This window comes from Panthera leo, chromosome C1, assembly GCF_018350215.1.
Source record: "Panthera leo isolate Ple1 chromosome C1, P.leo_Ple1_pat1.1, whole genome shotgun sequence".
In the NCBI taxonomy this organism is placed as follows: domain Eukaryota; kingdom Metazoa; phylum Chordata; class Mammalia; order Carnivora; family Felidae; genus Panthera; species Panthera leo.
The window spans coordinates 182,344,393-182,364,622 of NC_056686.1; the positions used below are offsets into that span (position 1 = coordinate 182,344,393).

Here is a 20,230-nt window from a genome sequence, read left to right on the forward strand (position 1 = left end):
ACCCTAGAGCCAATGAGTGGGATGCCTTTATGAACATCTTGTCAATGTGGCATTAATAAACCAATTAAACACAATGAAAGGTACCACGCTCCTGCCACCCTTCATAGACCAAGAACTTACCCTGTCCACCTTATTCCTCACAGGCCTGGACTGTCTGATCTACTTTATTGTGCAGGTACATAAAAGTGCCCAGAGAGTAAATTATTTGAACTCTTGAAATTAACATTTTTATCAGGGACATAAATAATGAAGAAGAATGTTCTAGGAATCAGTAGCAGCAACACATTAAGATGAATGGCTAACCTGGACAGTAGAATGAGAGCAAAAACATTTAATTTTGCAAATTAGAGAATACAGTTTAAATATGCGGTGTGACTCCATTTAGATGCTATAAACAATAAACTGAGAGGGCCCAAGCAAGTAATTTGTTAAAATTACCAAAAAGGAAAAAAAAAAAGGATATATGCCACACCTCCTCAGCAAGGCAATAATATATTACCCTTGTATATGTGTATTCTTAATGCTCAACCATGACATGTGAAACACTGCAGAAGATTGAAAGAAACATTAGTCATTCTTTTTTTTTAGAAAGAGAGCGAGACAGACAGACTGTATGTGCAAGAAACATTCCTGGAGCTCATGTTAGAGTGAAACATGTCTACGTGTATTCTTCTCTCTCTCTCTTTTTTTAAGTTTACTTATTTTAAAGAGAGAGAGAGAGAGAGAGAGAGAGAGAGAGAGAGAGAGAGAGAAAGTGGGGGGAGGGGCAGAGAGAGAGGGAGAAAGAGAAAGAATCCTAAGCAGACCCCACACTGTCAGTGCAGAGCTTGATGTGGGGCTTGAACTCAAACCATGAGATCATGACCTGAGCTGAAGTCGTCCACTTAACCGACTGAGCCACCCAGGGGCCCTTGTATATGTGTATTCTTAATGCTCAACCATGACATGTGAAACACTGCAGAAGATTGAAAGAAACATTAATCACATTCTTTTTTTTTAGAAAGAGAGCGAGACAGACAGACTGCATGTGCAAGAGGAGGGGGAGGGTGCCCAAGGAGACAGAGAGAGAGAGAGGGAGAGAGAGAAAGATTTCCCAAGCAGGCTCCACACTGTCAGCGCAGAGCTCCACATGGGGCTTGATCCCACCAACCTGAGATTATGCCCTGAGCTGAAATCAAGAGTCAAATGCTCAACCAAGTGAGCCACCCAGATGCCTCCAGACTCTGTTTTAAAAGCTAGCTGGGTGAAAAAAAAACAAACAAAGGAAGAGCTAAGCCACAATATAAGGATTAAGATTTACATAAGAAAAAGATGGTATTTTTTATCAACTTTGGTCTCAAAAGTTGTGAGATTTATGCAGATGCACATACAATTTATTGTGATGTGGGAAGAAAATATTGGAACCTCCACTCATGTTTGTTTTCTTTAAAAAGGAAAGCATTTTAGCCAGTATTTAACTTCTGGGTTGGCATTGTGCCCTCAGCTCCACAGAAGATCTTGCCTCGCAGGAAATGAGATGCCCTCCAGGAACAGAGGGGCCTCCAGGCACAGAGGGGGTGAGCCTTGCCCTCTCCATTCATTTGCTCCGAATGCACTGAAATGCACAGTGATGGGCCTGCCAAATCAATCTACAGATTGTAATATGTACCCTTAAACTAAAAAGATGTATGCAAGGAACCTGCAGATTAAAGATGATAATACAAATGCAAGTGTAAATAATGTGCAGTCACAGCTGACAGTTCTACTCTGAGTAAAAGGTTTCTATCATCCACATTACAGGGTAAAAATAATGACAAATTTAATCAGATCTGACAAGAGCTTGGCCAAAACAGAAGAAAATCATCAGAAGTCTATTAGCTACATGGTTATGTAAGACTATGATAAATGAAAAGCCTCACCCTAAGTATATTGTGATATACTTGAAATATTAGCTAATAATAGTCATTCCTATATATAATTTATAAGTAAATAAGATGCATATCTTGAAGATGCATGCTGAAAAAGTTTTGCAGAGATACAGCCAAAAAGGTTGGAGATAACCATCATAAAGCAATAATATAAAAGTGGTATTGTACATATTCACAGCAAATAAGAATATACACTATATTTTTAATTCCTTTGTCTTGCGTGTTATTTTACTGTATTTATACAGATTATTGCTTTGCACTAAATATTATTTAAATTCAGAATAGACTAACAAAATAGAAACTATACATGAACATTTCACAAATTTATACTGTTCGGACATAAGACCAATGAATTCATGAAAAAATTTTATTTTAATTACTTAATATATTTATTTATTTATTTTATTTTGAGAGAGAGGGGTGGGGCGGAGCAAGAGAGAGAGAATCCCAAGAAGACTCCACGCTTGGTGCAGAGGTCAACACAGGGCTCAACTCCATGACCTTGTGATCATGACCTTAGCTGAAATCAAGAGTCAGACGTTAAACCAACTGAGCCACCTTGGTGCCCCAAAAACCTTTTTTTTAAGATAACAAAATATGATTACTTTGAGAGTAACTCAGACTAGGTGAATAAGATGTTACCTAGGAGAGGCCCTACTTTTAAATGATTAAGAATGATTTACATTTCATTCAAAGTAACAGGTTAAGCCAAGAAAATATATATTTACATACCAGTTACAGTTTATATATAAATAAGTAGTATTAGAGTTTGTCGGGAAGAAAATCTGTATTGTTAAATAGGCAATACTTCTAAAAATAGTTTAAACACAGAAAAATTTTGGTCTGCTTTTGTAAATAAAGCTTTCTTAAAACACAGTGTCATTCGTTTCTTTACATATTATCTATGGCTTGTTTGAATTGTAATAGAGTATGCAGCCATCAAAACTCAACATATTTACTATCTGGCTTTTGCTGGAAAAAGTTTGCAGATGCCCTGGTCCATCTTGCTCCTTGTTTGAATTACCACAAATTGCAAATGATCAAATCCGGTTAAAATAAAATTTTGTTATTTACCAACATGAAAAAATACTGTTTTGAGTCCAAACAGTCTTCTAAGGAGGGCAGAAGCCTCTGTGTTCAGTCCTTGCTATGCAGTGGTGGGTCTATAGTGAATTTGGGAGGGGGATGTACCAAGATGCATTTTGGGGCATAATACAACAAGCAGCATTTGGAGCTTGGTAGGAAGGAAGGGGTGAGGACAGAGAGAAAGGAGAGAGGACTTGGGCCCTGTACCCCAGGGCAGAGGTGTACATCTGGGCAGGAACAGAGTCAGCAGGCTATGAAGAAGAGAAAGCTGATACATAAACCAAACAAACATCAGGAGCAGGTTGGTGGAGCCAGGCAACCAAACGCTCAGATCTCCAGGAATTCTTTGGGATCACTGGAAGAATGCTAGACTTTGCACAAGATATGGCACATCGTTTCCAGCCAGTTATATCCATTTAGAAGGCAAGGTGCCCTAACCAGCATCAGAGTTGCACCCCCAAAATTAGACAAGTTAAAGGTTCAAGTTCATTGACTGGATGGGGAAAAAAATAGAAGCAGGTAGGCTTTCTAATAAGTCTCCTTTCACTTGAACTTTAAGCAAGTACCATGTGAGTGCCAACTTCGTCACATTTGTCTCTCATACCAACACTCAACTGTCATAGCTCAAGGATGCCTAGAATAACCATTACTTTTATTTATCTACTTTTATAAAATGTTTTAGCTTTGCCATTCTTCATTTTTATTTCTCTATCTGCTTATGCAATGGATTGCATTGTTTTCATCTTACTTGACAAGAAAGGACTCTATCTAGAAATACTTAGCATACAAAGGAGAGTATCTTACTTATTTTCCAAAAATTAACACTTGTTTTAATGTTTATTTACTTATTTTGAGAGAGAGTGAGCAGGGGAGGAGCAGAGACAGAGGGAGAGAGAATCCCAAACAGGCTCCATGCTGTCAGTGCAGAGCCTGTCACGGGGCTTGATCCTACAACCCATGAGATCGTGGCCTAAGCCGAAATCAAGAGTCAGGTGCTTAACTGATTGAGCCACCCAGGGGCCCCCCAAAGTTAACTATTTTTTCTTAATGAAAATACAAGTATTCTAAAATTATTATGGAATTAACTTCATAGACATGGGATATTAGAAGTAGAGAAGGCTGGAGCCCCTCGGTGGCTCAGTCCGTTGAGCATCTGACTTCGGCTCAGGTCCTCATCTCACCGTTCGTGATTTCGAGCCCTGCATGGGGCTCTGTGTTGACAGCTCAGAGCCTGGAGCCTGCTTCAGAATCTGTGTCTCTCTCTTTCTCGCAGTCCCTCCCTTGCTCACACTCTCTTTCTCTCTCAAAAATAAATAAACATAAAAAAAAAAAAGAAGTAGTAGAAGGCTTCAGGGGTCATCTGGCCTGACCTCTTCATTTGATAGGCAGCTTCATGTGATAGGCAGGGTGACTGACTCAAGGGGAGTGATCTGTCAGCCTGGCTGATTAAGAGCCTGGCTTATGCATTTTCTACCAGGCCAGAGCTTACTCACTGGACAGTTTCAGCCAAACATGCTGACATAAGTACTTTTAAATGTTAATTCTCCTTAGTTATTTAAAATTTTTAACTCTGTTTTAGCCGGCCAAACCTGCTTAAACATTAATAGAAATTTAATATAATACTTCAGTAAAAAACAAAGCTTTGATTTAGAAAGACAGTAATTTCCTTCTTTAAAATTACATTTCTCTTTCAAAAATTTTAATCTTGGAAGCACTTTAATTTGGTTTTAAGAGAGAGTAATTTTATGGCTATTTAGGAAGTTAATAATTTTTGTAATCAAAAGAAGCCTTTCTCTCCTAGTATCACCCACTAGCTAAAATCTAGGAGTCCACCCTGACAGAAATTTACAAGATAAAAGAAAACTAGGGGCAGCCGGGTAGCTCAGTCAGTTCAGTGGCCAACTTCGCTCAGATCAAGATTTCATGGTTCGTGAGTTTGAGCACCACGGTCGAACTCTCTGCTGTCAGCACAGAGCCCACTTCGGATCCTCTGTCCCCCCTCTCTCTCTGCCCCTCCCCTGCTCACGTGTGTGTGCTCTCTCTCTCTCAAAAAAAAAAATAAATCAGCATTAAGAAAAGAAGAAAACTAATGTGGGGCAAGGGACACTGAACACTTTCTGAATCAAGAAAAGATACTTAGGGGCGCCTGGGCGCCTCAGTCAGTTAAGCCTCCAACTTCAGCTAAGGTCATGATCTCACAATTTGTGGGTTTGAGCCTAGCGTTGGGCTCTGTGCTGACAGCTCAGAACCTGGAGCCTGCTTCGAATTCTGTGTCTCCCTCTCTGCCCCTCCCCCGCTCATGCTCTGTCTCTCTCTGTCTCTCAAAAATAAGCATTAAAAAAAAAAAATACCTAAACAGTGTTTCTCAAACTATCTGTGGTGAAGGACCAGTTTTTAAAAAAATATTATTTCAAATCAATCATGAGTCAATGCTTTTGTGAAATACAATAAAAAGTATTTAGTAGGATAATAAAATTTAAAAAGACAAAGACAAATTTTGAACTTGATTCTTTCATTATTAAATTTAGCAGGTGTGAAATGAAAAATTGCTCTAAAAAAAATTGCTCCATTAAATTGCTCTAAAAGTTTCTGAATGCTTACTCTTATCATTTTGTCTTAAGACAAAAGCTCACGGGCTTAGATGGGTATACAACCCACACTGTGAGTAGGGCTCCCGTAAAGACTGTTTCTTTACAATGAACAAGCACATGTGAGGAGTCCGGCATTTTTCCTGAATGGAGGCATCAGCCCAGTTAGCATTCAGTGTTAGGACTGTAGACCTAGTTGGATTACACTCCACAGTAGGCTGCTCTGTATCAATCATGGAAATAATAGAGTGAGCAACTGTCATGGGATGCCACGCAGAAGGGAATTGGAGACGGCATTTGCAGTCACTTTATTGCTACTTTTTATGACTTTCTCTCTTTACAAAAGGCCACCCGAACCCTGTAATAAGAAGTAGAAACATACACAGCAGCACATGGAAAAGATGAAAAGAAATAGGAAGCATGTGTCTTAAAAACTGTCACCCTTAATGTTTGTTTTTTCACTTCCAAATGTGCATTGCATTTAAGTGGTCATAAATTACTCATGGAAAAGTAATTGTTTGTGACTATAGAGAGTCCATGCAGGCATAAGCAATGTCAAATGTTATAAACTGTAAGTTGGTTTAGACCGGGGTCTGAGTCTCACCCAGTTTTCTGTAGAAACTCTCCCCAAAGCCTGGCAGATGCCTTGTGCATACTGTATACACTCAGTATATTTGGGTAGAATAAATGCATTGGTATAATCATTAGAAACTCTCTAAGTAAAAATATGCCAGTATTAACAAGACATTTCCCGCAGTCCTGATGGCATTTACTCTATTACTGAAATCATTTGGGGCTTTCACCCTCTATTGATTACAGCAATTTCATATTCTGAAAGAATTGCATAAATCGGTACCCAACTAATTTGTTCAATTAATTGAATATTTCTCCAAAAGCCCTCCTTATTAAATTAAACTTGACCTTTATTATTATAATTATTATTGGAGTTCAATTATTCCAAGAACTAGCAGTACAAAGGGGGCTCCCTGGAGACTCTGGGGTATGGAGGAACTCAAAGGCAACTGTTGAAGAAGTGCTGCCTTTCGACACAGGGAAGGCCAGATACTAAAGTATTCCCGGTGTTAGACCTCAGCTCTCAGAGTGTGGTGTGGAGACCACATGCGTCACAATCTTCTTTTTAAAATGCAGATTTCTGGGCGCGACCACAGGCTATATCAGAATCTCTGGAGATGAGGTTCTAGAACAGGTACTTGTGACAAGCACCCCAGATAATATGAATGCGCAGTAAATCTGAGTATCACTCACCTACATTCTAAGTAATAGGTCATAGAGTGCTTACTTTCTTTCATTCCCGGTACTACGTCCTCTACGTGATCATCTTTTTATAATCATGGAATAACTTAAGGAAAGCAATAACATTCCCGTCTCCCATATAATTCTTGCAATCCTCCTGTCTACTAGCATTTAGCTCACAATAATGACAATGCTTTTTAGAGAAAGGGGGAAAGCATGAGTATTAAAATTTGAGCTATATGATAAAATGCTTATCCTGCTCGGCTCTGGGAAACATTTTTATACTTGTCAGGACTTCTGTCTGCACAGACACAAAAGCACACCCATTTTATGGGTAGGAGCAGTATGCATCAGGGGGCTCGGCTGATCTGAGGGAAGCAGCAGATCATGGTGGTTAAGAGAGCAGATTCGCGAGTTATACGCTCCTCCACTTACTGGCTGTGGCATGTTAGGCTCGTTACCTAACTTCACTGAGATTACCTTTCCTACATTAGGATTAATAGCATTATCAGTCTCAAAGAGTGGCCCGGAGGTTAAAACGGGATCGTGCACAGAAAGTGCCTAGCATTCTGCCTAGCACACACTAAGGTTTCAATAAACGTTCACTGTAACAATATATATTTGGACTCAACATCCTCACTTCTACAGCCTAAAGACAGGACACAATCATTTTTAACGCTGTTAACCAAAAGACAGCCGCTAGAACAGGAAAGTGAAAGTTCAGCCATTCTCCTTTGGTGCTACCTTCAGTTCATTCTAGAAGAAAAGGCATGTGTGAAAAGCCGGCTGCATTTGGATGCAGGCCACAGTAGGCTGGGTGCCTGGGTGTCTGCCCTAAATACCATGTCCTGGAAGACACACTCTGTGACCCTTCAAGGCCTCTGTAGCACACTTAACAGTGTCCTCACTAGGTGGCCTCTAATAAACAAGGTATTAAACTGTCCAGGTTCATATGCATTTAATTCCTGTCCCCTATGGCCGCTCTTTTCTAAGAAAAACAAAAAAGCATTAAGAATAAGTTAAACAGGAGGAACAATCAGAAATAATTCACACCTCAGAAAACTCTTCCTGGAAGCCCCAAATCTTGCTCATCTGTGTTATATAGAATCTCAAAATATGTTTCCCTAACACTTTGGCAAGAGATATCTTCATTTCTTCTCAGCAGTGGGAGTAGTCAGAGAAAGGGGAGGTGGTGGTGAAGGAAGCCTTTGGGGAGTCACGCAGAAGACAGTGCTATGGCTCCAATTATTGGTTTGGCTGTCTCCTCCCTGGGAATCCCAGGTGTGAGGAGGTGGGGAGGAAGGAGGGGGATGCGGGGAAGCATCAGAAGGAAGCACACAACACAGCCTGGTCAGTAGCAAGAAAGTCTTGAAGGTTTATCTCCAGATCCCAGTCTATGCTGGACAGTCTTCGGAGGGTATGACCACGTTCTGATCTACTCTCCTGTGTGTGTAGGAGCTTTTCTGTCAGGCATGGGTTGATGTTTAAGCAATATTATAATCTATACTCCTATTGCTATTACAGGCTCAGGAAATACATTTAGCAACGAATATGATTTTTCCAGGCATAGAAACCTGAACATAAAACTTGCCTGGATGGAAAGAAAGCTCAGAAAATTTGGCTGATATCGATATCTTTGACTTCTACTGATATCTGTGCTGCATACAATTTTGAAACTCATCCTGATCTCGCGGGTTCCAGTGGCTTAAACAGCTTCCTGTGCCATACTTCCATAAACAAGCTTCAAGTCAGTTTACCTTGCATGCACGAAGGATGATTACCATCGGCATTCTCTGTGGTGCACACTAGTTCTATGTTAGCAGTTGTACAGAGAATCACATTAACATAGCTTAAGTTAGAAATCTAGTCTTTAGGGCGCCTGGGTGGCGCAGTCAGTTAAGCGTCCGACTTCAGCCAGGTCACAATCTCGCGGTCCGTGAGTTCGAGGCTCTGGGCTGATGGCTCGGAGCCTGGAGCCTGTTTCCAATTCTGTGTCTCCCTCTCTCTCTGGCCCTCCCCCGTTCATGCTCTGTCTCTCTCTGTCCCAAAAATCAATAAAAAACGTTGAAAAAAAAATTATAAAAAAAAAAAAAAAAGAAATCTAGTCTTTAATGAATCACTCAAAAAACAGTTGTTTACTGAGCAGGCTAGATGCTGGAAACACAATGACAAGCAACAGGCATGACACTCATTTCAAGGAACTTACTATCCAGAATGTCATTTAAAAAGTTTTTTTTAAAATATTTATTTACTTTTGAGAGAGAGACAGAGAGACAGAGGCATGAGTGGGGGAGGGGCAGAGAAAGAGAGAGACACAGAATCTGAAGCAGGCTCCAGGCTCTGAGTTGTCAGCACAGAGCCTGACGCGGGGCTCGAACTCATGGACTGCAAGATCATGACCTGAGCTGCAGTCGGGCACTTAACCAACTGAGACACCCAGGTGCCCTGAGAATGTCTTTTTAATTAGAACAGAATAATAATTTCAGTGATAGTTTTATGTTGTGTCAACATAGCCAAGCTGAACCATATTTCCCAGAATCCCCTCCCCAGCCCTGTTTGCCACAAGGGAAATCTGCCTGGATTTTGGGAGGCATAGATGAAACCACAGCCTGATTGGTGTGTTGGGTGCCAGGTGCCGCTGCAGCTTGCACACACTGTCACTAACCAGCTGGACCCTGTGTTGGCACAGGACATGGTTGGTGCTTCTTCAGAACTTACAGTATCTCCCTCGGGTTCTCCTATTCTTGGGTCAGGTGCCCACAAGCTCTAAGGTGAAGCACACAGCTCCTTCTGCAAGTCTCCCAAGTCTGCAATGTTGAGGCAGTGAGAGTCAGGGGTTCCAGTTTGTTCTTGTTCTCCCCCATTTCACGTCCAGCTTTTCTTTGCAACTGCAGACCCTGCCCGCCAGCAGTGACTTCAGAACCACACAGAAACCAAGGTGATGGCCTTACACAAACTTCTCCAGTAGCTCACACAATTGTGTGAGGCTTAATTACTACAATAAATATCTTATTCTGTATCTCTCATGGTGGTTCTGGGTCCCTGATTGAACCCTGAGCCCGGAGACATCAATTGCCTACATTTTAGAGGCAAAGGGCTTTGAGGACAGAAGAGAGTTCATAAGCCTTTCAATGCAGAAACGGTTTTTAATTCACATTCGCGTAAGTCATACACCAGTGTTTGCCAATCTAAGCAACAGACAGATGTGCCAACTCTCAAGCTGAGCACACACATCTCCTTTGGCAAATGCTAACAGACAAGTTCCAAAACACAATCCAAACCTTCTCTGTTGTTTTCTCCTCAAGCCTGCTTCTCTTTTCTCAGCTATTATTTAGGGGAGATATAATGGAATGTAATAATCACATAATAAGATCAAATTCAGAGGAAGAAGAAAATCTGAATTTAGGACTTCCACAGCCAAGTGCTGTGTTGGAGTTCAGATGTCCACAGTCTGTTCCAACGACAGTCACAGAGACTTCAATTTTCATAAGAATCTTTTTGACTTGTTGTGACAGATATTAATATGAAGATATGACCCTGACTACAACTCAGGGTCGGCTTGCATTTAATTCCTTCCTAACAAGAGACACCTGCATGGGATATTTTTCCCTCGGCAAACCTGTAGAGGGAGCTGGTTCCTTAGGGAAGCAACAAACGCCTGTCTCAGACATAAAGGTTGAATCATCATCATTGGGTTGACTGAACTCAATCAAATACACTAAAGACATGTAAGGAAGGCAAGCTGATGGTTGCTGGCAAATGGGTGTTTTGAAGATTTAAAGCAAGTAGCTGAGCTCACAAAGGGGGAGATCACTTGGGAAAGATCACATAATACTGAAATCATCTGGTTTTACATCTTTCTGTGCCACTAGACTACAAGCCTCCTAAGCACAGTTCCTGGCATGTTGGAAGTGCTTGGTGAATTTTTTTTTTAACTAAAAAGACCTGGTTCATGTTAAAAGAGGAATAAAACTCATAATTTTCGAAGAATACTTAAAAAAAGAAATTTACTGAAGATCATACAGTCTTCAAAGACCAAGGAATACTCTGTGAAGGAGCTAGTCTCATGACACATGACACTGGTCATACAAACTCAAGCAGCCCACTGTACCTGCTTTCCCAGGTAAAACAGAAATGAAACGTGAGACCATAAGGAGATTCTGGATTCCCCAGGATCTGAGTCAGGCAACTTAGGATCATTTGTTTCCCTCATTCCATGGGCTATTGGGAAAGAGAACAGACCGCATCTTATAAAAACTACTCAAATCACACAGCACAGCAAGGAAGATTATGAGCACTAACTTAACTGTCATCTACGAAGCATATTGTGAAATGTCCAGATAGTTTGCCAAAGAGGAAAAGCTGACGCTGATGATAGCCATCAACACGTCAGCAACACCACTTGCTCCTAGCTGTACCTGGAGAACAGCACCTTCTCCAGCAGCAGAGAAGCCTCATTTCGTAAAAAATCAGCTACAAAAACTAGTCATCCAATGACAAGTGCCCCCTAGGTGACAGCCTCTTGTATCCCTGGATGGTGGGCATCCCCTCTGACTAGGTTGCAAGGTTCATATTCACCAGCATTCCTGGCCACCCCTCCCCCACACTGGTTCTCTCTTTGCATCTGTTATACTTTCCCTGAACCAGCTGAGCCATTTGCTGTAGTTTCTTTTTAAAATTTTTTTTAATGTTTATTTATTTTGAGAAAGAGACAGAGAGTGAGCAGTGGAGGGACAGAGAGAAAGGGAGACACAGAATCCAAAGCAGGCTGCAGGCTCTGAGCTGTTAGCACAGAGCTCAACGTGGGGCTCGAACCCATGAACTGTGAGATCATGACCTGAGCGGAAGTCGGACGCTTAACTGACTGAGACACCCAGGCGCCCCTCCCCCCCCCTTTTTTTTTTAAGATTTGCTATAGCTTCAATGACCATCCTCTCAGTTCCTCAGTGCTAGACGTGTATAAAAAATGATCATCTATTAACCATCTTCACCTGCATTTTTGGAATTTAAAATAAATTCTTTCTTGAGCACCTACAATGTCCCAGGCTTGGGACACATCAAGGAACAAAACAACAACAACAACAACAACAACAACAACAACAACAAACAGGTCTGTGCCCTTATGGAGCTTACATTCTGGTAATATGTTTGCCAAATGTGACATGTTCATACAGAACTGATTAACTTCCCTTCCCTGCTCCTCTGCCTCTGCCTTCTCAATCGATGGCATCACCATTCACCCAGTGACCTCTCTTCTACCTCACCCTCACAAGGTCCCAAGTCCTGTCAGGTTCATTCTTATCTTGCCGTGACTGTACCCTACTGCTCAGAGGACCCCCGGCCTCTGCCATCAGACTTATCTTCCACCACATCCCTTGTTCCACCTATAGCCATCTGAACCTGCCGTTCATTCATGTCCATGGCCCTTGTCCTCTAGCACTTCTACTGTCCTGCCTCCACCCTCCCCCCTCCTTCTGGCCTGGTAAGTCCCTACTCATCCTCTAAGCACCAGCTCAACCAACCTCTCTTCTTGGAAGACTTCTCTACTCAGGCAGTTATCTTCTTCCTCCTCCAATTAAGTTATGATATTGTACTGATCTGCTTACATGTTTAGCACCCCCTTCAGACTGAGAACTCACTGAAGTCAAGTATCACACTGTCTACCTGGGACTACTCCAGTCACCACCCCCAGCACCATGCCTGGCATGAAGGAGGTGCTCAAAAGAACAAACTGTTTCTTGGTAACCCTCTTGTATTAGAAGTAAAAGCCTTCTGTTCACAAGCAACAATACCGAATTCAACAGAAAGCATTTTTTCTCTTTCTGTGGCCTGGAGGTGCTAGATTATATAAGATAATCACTCACTTCACTTCTGGAGGCGACAGCCCGGTGCAGTGGGGTCAGCCACATGTTGTCCTTGGCATTTACACGAGCTCCTGGAACCAAAAGCACAAGTTAGAGGCATAATGCAGTCAGGGAAATTCTATTGATGTTAAATCAATAATAATAATTGTGATATCTTGTGCTCTCATTTGCCTGGTACAACCACCATATTTTCTTTTGTTTTCTCTTTGTACCGGTCATGCATTTGCTAGCCACCAGACAGGAAGAGAGACCTAGTATAGTAGAAAAAGTGAAACCAGGAGCTGAAAATGTCACCAGAATTGCATAAAGACTGTGTGAGAAGTGCAGTGCCTCATTGGATAGGACACACAAATATAAGAAGGTGGAGATTCTCCAGGAGCAGGGATATGTCGATTCTGAAGAATGAAGAACTTCGCAGGTATGTGTGTATGTATATAAACATATATGTATATAAAATGTATAAATATAAAATGTTTTATAGACAATATACAATATATAATCACATATATTAGTTTTAGTCTTCAAGTATACTTACCACACAGGACACACAATACCCTTCTTGGCAAACTGCTTAGGATGAGCAGCCTTCCAATAAAAGTATACTAGAGGCCAGTGGGATTTCAAACAAGTCTTGTAAAGTTGAGTTCTCATGAGACTTGATCTGGGCTGAGGGGATTAGCAGAAATCTGTTCTATCCAGGAATCCCAATTATTTCTCTGAGACTAGCCAGGTATCTTGATAGGAAGAAGCCAGCTTCCAAAGCATTTGGACAGATACAACATGAAGTCTATACAGGTTGATCATGGCCCTCCCTCCCCTGCCACTATGGGGTGTGGGCAGACAGGCTCACACATGGGCCAGAACAAGTGCACACTCAGGGATGTGCCCCCCATGCTCAACTTTCTGGGAGCCACGTCGCCATCACGGAACAGAAGCTCTATGTGAATGGATTTCCAGAGAGTAGAGCATGCCCTCCTTCCACGATACCCTCACCATATCTATGAGTGCAAGTTCACTGAGTCTACAACTGAACTGTGGAAACACCCAATATGAGCTTCCCTTTTTTGGGTCCCGGGTTTTGATCAGTGTTTTGCCCAGATGGAAAATTTCTTTAAAGGGCTATAAAAGAGGAGGATAAGATAAATATGTGTGATATCTTTGTAGCTGCAACCTGAGGAGCCTATGTTAGCCTCAGGACAACAAGGAAGGAAGCTCGTGAGGACGAAGAGTGGAGACATGAATCAAAGAAACTAGAAAGTAAGGCAGAGGAGGGGAAGTGTGGAGGGGGTGCCTCTGGGACAAGGGCCGAGAAAGTGAGTCAAGTGGAATCAGGGAGTGACTAATCTCAGTGAGGCCAAGGCCAGCTGAGAGCTGAAAAATAGAAACCTTGTTTTAAAAAGAAAAGAAAAAAAAGGCGACAGGAGACTTTCATGGGTAAAAGTGAGCTAGCCATTTAGTTTAAGCCACCAGCTAAAAGGAAATAACAAATCATAGAAATTACCCTATTTTTTCTCCTTAACTGAAGAACAAATACCATCAACAATATTAATTACAGAGAGCAAGAACATAATAATCCCTAAAACAAGAGAGAGAGGTCTCTCCTCCCCTCCCCTCCTTCTGACTTCATTGGCTTGAGATAGAGCCAAGTGCAGGTATTTTTTAAAAGCTCCCCAAGACCCAAGGTTATTTTAATATGCTGTCAAGGTTGAAAGCCACTGATAAATTGTTGCTTAGTTCATCAAGCTTAAAATTACTTGAATCCTAATTCTACTAACTCTGTCCAGGCAGTTTACCTGAAAAGGCTGAAGCCCCTTACATCAATAAGGATGAAATAAAATCAGTTTGGGCATGCTAAGAATCAACAGCAGCAGGTCATCTCCTTGTCCTGCAGCAAGAAGTCCTGAGCTAAACGCTCTGGAGTGAACGTCCTATAGGGGTGGATGCCTGGTGGGGATGCCTGCATCAGGGTATCCCTTTCGCTTGCCCTGTCCAGTTTTAACTTCATGTCACAAAGTCAAACCAGTCGTCTGAGAGGGACAACACCTGGTCGCATCACACCCTGTGTCTGAGTCTGAGGTGTCACTGAACTGTCTGCACGCTGTCCCATTAACCACTGTAGTCACCCCCTCCTTTAGTACGTTCGTAGGAAGAAACACTATGTGTGTCAGATGTGGTACCTGCTGTGGGTACCGCATCCCTTCAGACTCGGAGCCTCAGGGTCAGTGCAGTCCAGTGGAAATGTCATGGGAGCCAAGGATGCAATTTTAAATTTTCTGGTAGCCACATTTAAAAGGGGGATAAAAAAAGAAGCAAAATTAATTTTAGTAATATATTTTATTTAACTCAATATACCCAAACTATTATCATGTAATTGAGTTTAAAAATTATTCAGGTAATTTATTCTTTTTCTCATGCAAAAGCCTCAAAATCCAGAGTGTATTTTACCCTTACAGCACATCCACACTGGAACTGGCCACACTTCAAGGGCTCAGTAGCCACCGCAGGTTTGTGACTACCGTGTTGGACAGTGCAGTTCTAAATGCTAAGTGGTAAAGCCCAACTTGTCTACTCATTTGCTTAAAAGCTCCCTTTAGTTCAGAAGAGCTAAAATTGTATTATTACAGCTGTGCAATTGCTAACAGCCTTGTTAGAAACTGCTAATATAATCTGAGCTCTTGCTTGGTATACTAACAAATGTGTAGTCCATTTAATAGGGAGATGCTATTAAGATGCTAATTTTGTAGATGAAGGAACTAAGGCCACGAGAAGTAATAAGCTCCAGGTACCCAGCTAGGAAATGGTAGATTTGAACCCAGGCAGTCTGACTTCAAAGCCCAAGCTCTTAGGCAGTGTGCCTCACTTCACAACTAACCTTTCCACTAAACATTGATTAAATTTCCCTTCTACTTTCTCCAATCTTTCTCTGCCTTCCTTAGATTCATTCCTCTCTCCCTCTATCTTTCCATCTTTCTCTATCTTTTTCCATTTTCATACATATATATATATATATATATATATGTATATATATATATATATATTGCAAGTATTTATACATGTACATTCCCCCTTGATTTCATTTCCTTTTCCCCTACATTTCTCCTTTTAGCTCCAAACACTGGTTATAATAATATGAAACAAAAATACATACTTCATTATTCATAGTCTTTGACAGAGCAAATTTTGCACTGCCTGTGTGTAAGCTTAAAAAGCTAATGCAAGAAGAATCCCAAATGGCAAGATACATATGAAAATATACTTCTCAAAATTTATCAGGGAGAAGCAAATGAAAGCAACATTAACCTACCATTTCACACCCATCAAATTGGTGAAAATTCTAAAGTATGACAATCCCAAGAGTTAGTAAGGGTAGGGAGTAATATTAACACTTATATTGGGGCGCCTGGGTGGCTCCGTCGGTTAAGCGTCTGAATTCGGCTCAGGTCATGATCTCGCGGTTTGTGAGTTCGAGCCCTGCGTCGGGCTCTGGGCTGACAGCTCAGAGCCTGGAGCCTGCTCCAGATTCTGTGTCCCCCTCTCTCTCCGCCCCACCCCTTCTCGTGCTCTGTCTCTCTCTGTCTCTCAATAATAAATGTTAAAAAAAAAAAAAAGATTTACATACAGCTGGTGGGAGTATGAACTGGTACAACCACCTCTGGGAAGCAATTTGCTGCTACCCAGTAAAACTGACATTGCATGTGCCCTCCTACCCAGCGACCCATCCCAAACATATACCCTGGACAAACTTTCACACATGTGGAAAAATGTTTACCGCAGCATGTTTGTAACAGCAAGAAACTGAAATCCTAAATGCTGGTCAAAAGGAAAATGGATAAATACATTGTGGTATATGTGTACAATGGAATGTCATACTGTCATGGAAATGAACAGACTGAAGTTTTTGATGTATATATATATATATATATATATACAGATGCACTTCAGACACATAGCGTGAATGAACAAATGAAGTTACCAATAATACCTATTACATAATGTCAGTTATATAAAGTTTTTAAATTTACAAAAACAATTCTACATGATGTTTGTGGATGCATGCATAGGTGTGAAACAAAAGTAACAAATATGGCTAAAGAAAACAAACAGCAATTCTAGATAGTGGTTGCTTCTAGGAAGGGATGGTAGAGAAAAAAGGATGAAGTATGCCAAATGGGCTGGAAATGTGTCTTCAATATTTTCTTTAGAAAACAGATATGATACAAACATGGAAAACGTCAGGATATCTTAAAGCTTGGTGTACATGGGTATTACTTATATTTTTCTCCATATTTTCTGTATGTTTGAAATATTTACTATTAAACATTTCTAAGAAAGCAGTGCATTTGGAGTTTTATGTTTCTTAATAAAAATAGGGAAGTTTGGGACACTTGGGTGGTTCAGACTCTTGATTTTGGCTCAGGTCATGATCTTGCGGTTTGTGAGCTTACGCCCCAAGTCAGGCTCCATGCTGATTGTGCAGAGCCTGCTTGGGTCTCTCTCTCTCTCTCTCTCTCTCTCTCTCTCTCTCTCTCTCTCTCTGCCCCTCCCCAGCTCGTGCTCTCTCTCGCTCTCTTTTTAAAAAAATAAGTAAGCTTAAAAAAATGGGGAGGATTATGATGCTTTTTCTTACGCTATTTTTTCTTGGTCAGTGGCCCTTCTCACGGATAAAAAAAAAAAATGACATTTTCATATAAAGTGGCCCGGGCACAGTCTCTTCCAGGATTTTCCGAAGGCTCACTCCAGGTATATAATTGATTATAATTGATTAGGAACCACAACTGCTGTTGGATTTGTAGATAACCTCAGTGGCACAGTCCAATTTGAAAAGACATTTTCAAGTTAACAATGTGTTCTCATGCTCTCTTCCCTCCTCAATCACTGTAGCTGATCCCACAGATAGATCCCCAGCTGTAGAACAGAAGCAAGGTCAGCACACCCAGAAAAAGTGGGACCATAGAAGTTCATGACTACCCAGAGGTGAGAGAGCTCGAGAATCTCAGGGAATCTTTTGCTGTCTTCCCAAATTTTATCACCACATTTTGAATCTAAAAATCTCACCCCAGTAGCTCCTCACCAGGCAGATCACCAGGATACCAACGAGGGGCAGAGGGCACGTGCACGGTACCTGTGTTCACCAGCTTTTGCCATGGCATGTCCAAATCTTACCTTCAGTCTCCCTCTGTGTTCTGCCTCCCCCTTTTTCCTCCCTCTCTCTCCCCTTCTCTCTTCTCCCTTTCTCTCTCTCTCTTACCCACAACCTATTTCTGTCTTTGTGTAAGTGTATTAGGATGCTCTATAACATGTTTCTAAAGGAAATAACTATGGGCTAATGTTAAGACTAATCTTCAAGAATGTGTTAAAAAAAGGTTAGCCAAAAAAGTAATATACAGGAAACAATCTTGGTGTTAGACAGAGAAGAGTTGGTTAAATAAATTAGTATATAGCCATACGCGGTGGCTGTGGTGCTTTATAAGAATTCTTAATAATGTGGAGAGATGTTCACAAACCATTGTCATGTGGAAAAAGTACCAAAATATTATATGAGCCTGCTTTTGTAAAAATATTGAACAGTCTAGAAGGATAAACCACAAAAGACCTGAGATCACTTTCTGACACATGGTAAGCACTACATAATTGCTTGTTAACTATTATCAGAGCAGAATCAGGGACTAAGGAATAGAAACTGGGGGCATCTGTCTTTGGCACGATGTGCCAATTTAGGTCCAAGCCCAGGGCAGTCCTAAATTAACAGTTGCTAATTGAAGGAAGCTTTCTGGTTAAAAGAGAGATTCCTTAATGTCTCCTTCACTGAGCTAGTTTATACAGCAGCTATGAAAATCTGCCTAACATAATGAAAATCAGCAGACCTATTTTACTTCATGGTTTCATCATACAAATAATGCATTCTTCTTTAAAAGATGAATTGGTTTTTTTTAATGTTTTTATTTATTTTTGAGACAGAGAGAGACAGAGCATGAGCAGCAGAGGGGCAGAGAGAGGGGGAGACACAGAATCAGAAGCAGGCTCCAGGTTCTGGGCTGTCAGCACAGAGCCCAATGCGGGGCTCAAACTCACGGACTGTGAGATCATGACCTGAGCTGAAGTCGGACATTGAACCGACTGAGCCACCCAGGTGTCCCTAAAACATGAATTATTAAAGATTTGAGTAAAGGCCTCTGGAGAATCATTCTCAATGCTGGACTCTCCCCACTTACTGAAGGAAAAAAAAAAAATCACTGCCCTGAGCCTGGTATATAAGCCTCCAGTTTCTTTTACCCCTACGCAGGCCAATATGTGTACCAAGGAAAACTGAGAGAATTAAGCTGAGTGGTCAGTACAATATTCTTTTTTGCATATTTAAAACATTACACAGTAATTTTTAAAAATCTATAGTGTTTTATAAGTATGCTTTTACATAGATTATATCATATTGTAATAACCCTCTGAATATTGTATCCTACTATAATACTCTGAGTTTCTGAATTGTTTCTGAATTGACATTCTGCATTGTTTCACACGATATATTTTTCATACCTATCTCTGTTGATACTTATGATGCCACTTTTTAATTACCACATGTATTCCAACATATAAACAGTACATTTTTTAGACATTCTGTCCATTGATGGGTATTTCAGTTGTTTCCAGCATTTCATTATTCAAAAAATGCTGCTGTGAACACCCATAAAATGATTCCTCCTACAAACGTGCAAGTATTTGTCTAGGATAGATAATTAGAAATGGACTTTCTGTGTCATGGGTCACACACACTTTCGGTTTTAATCCTTAGTCTCAATCCTCCAAAGAGTGCTAACGTGTGAGATTGCCTAGTTCCCCACATCCTCATCAATACTTGATATTATCAGCCAATAAAATATTGCAAATCTGATTGGAAGGAAGCAGTATCACATTTTTCTGTTTTCCTGTTTAATAGTGAGGTTGGGCATCTTCTAATATGTTTGTTTACTGGACATTTGCAATTTATTCTCTGAGAACTGTGTGTTCATATTTTTTGCCTGTTTCCTCTATTTTTCTATGACTGTTTTTTCTTGTTATTTATATTTATACATTTACATTATATTGTTATTACTATTATTATTTATATAGTCTGCAAACTTTCAGTTTTATGTAGTGCTCAATGTGGCTTTTAATATTAACATTCTTTCAAGGAGAAAGATGACCCCGAGCTTGCTGATATCAGAAAACAACCCACACCCGGCGTGTAACAACCAACAAATGCCAACATTGTTTCCTTGCAGCTTTAGCGTCACTTGAGGAATTGAAAAATAATTAGAAATCTAGGAAGTAGCTTCCTTCAGTTTCTATCCCTCCACTTCTCCTCCTCCAGAAGGTTAAACGGGCAGCTGCCAGGAAAATCTCCTCTCCCTGAACAACAAAATTATTATGACAAAAGCAGAGTTATCTGAATGGGGACCAAGCAGTATTTCATCAGTGTCATCCCCTGCCACTGGTTTCCTCATCCTCTTCCGCTGAACACGTCCAAGAGTCTTGTTTACATGTCAGAGGGAGACGT

At 40.9% G+C, this 20,230-nt stretch overlaps 1 protein-coding gene across 7 annotated transcripts in view; it reads right to left on the reverse strand.

Moving 5' to 3' along the window:
- ANKRD44 (ankyrin repeat domain 44) overlaps nt 1-20,230 on the reverse strand; it is a 229,412-nt gene that overhangs the window by 159,112 nt on the left and 50,070 nt on the right. For all 7 annotated transcript variants that reach the window (XM_042949565.1, XM_042949566.1, XM_042949572.1 and 4 more), the window contains exon 4: nt 12,700-12,770. In XM_042949565.1, coding sequence (XP_042805499.1) covers nt 12,700-12,770 — 71 coding nt within the window. The remainder of the gene's footprint in view (nt 1-12,699; nt 12,771-20,230) is intronic.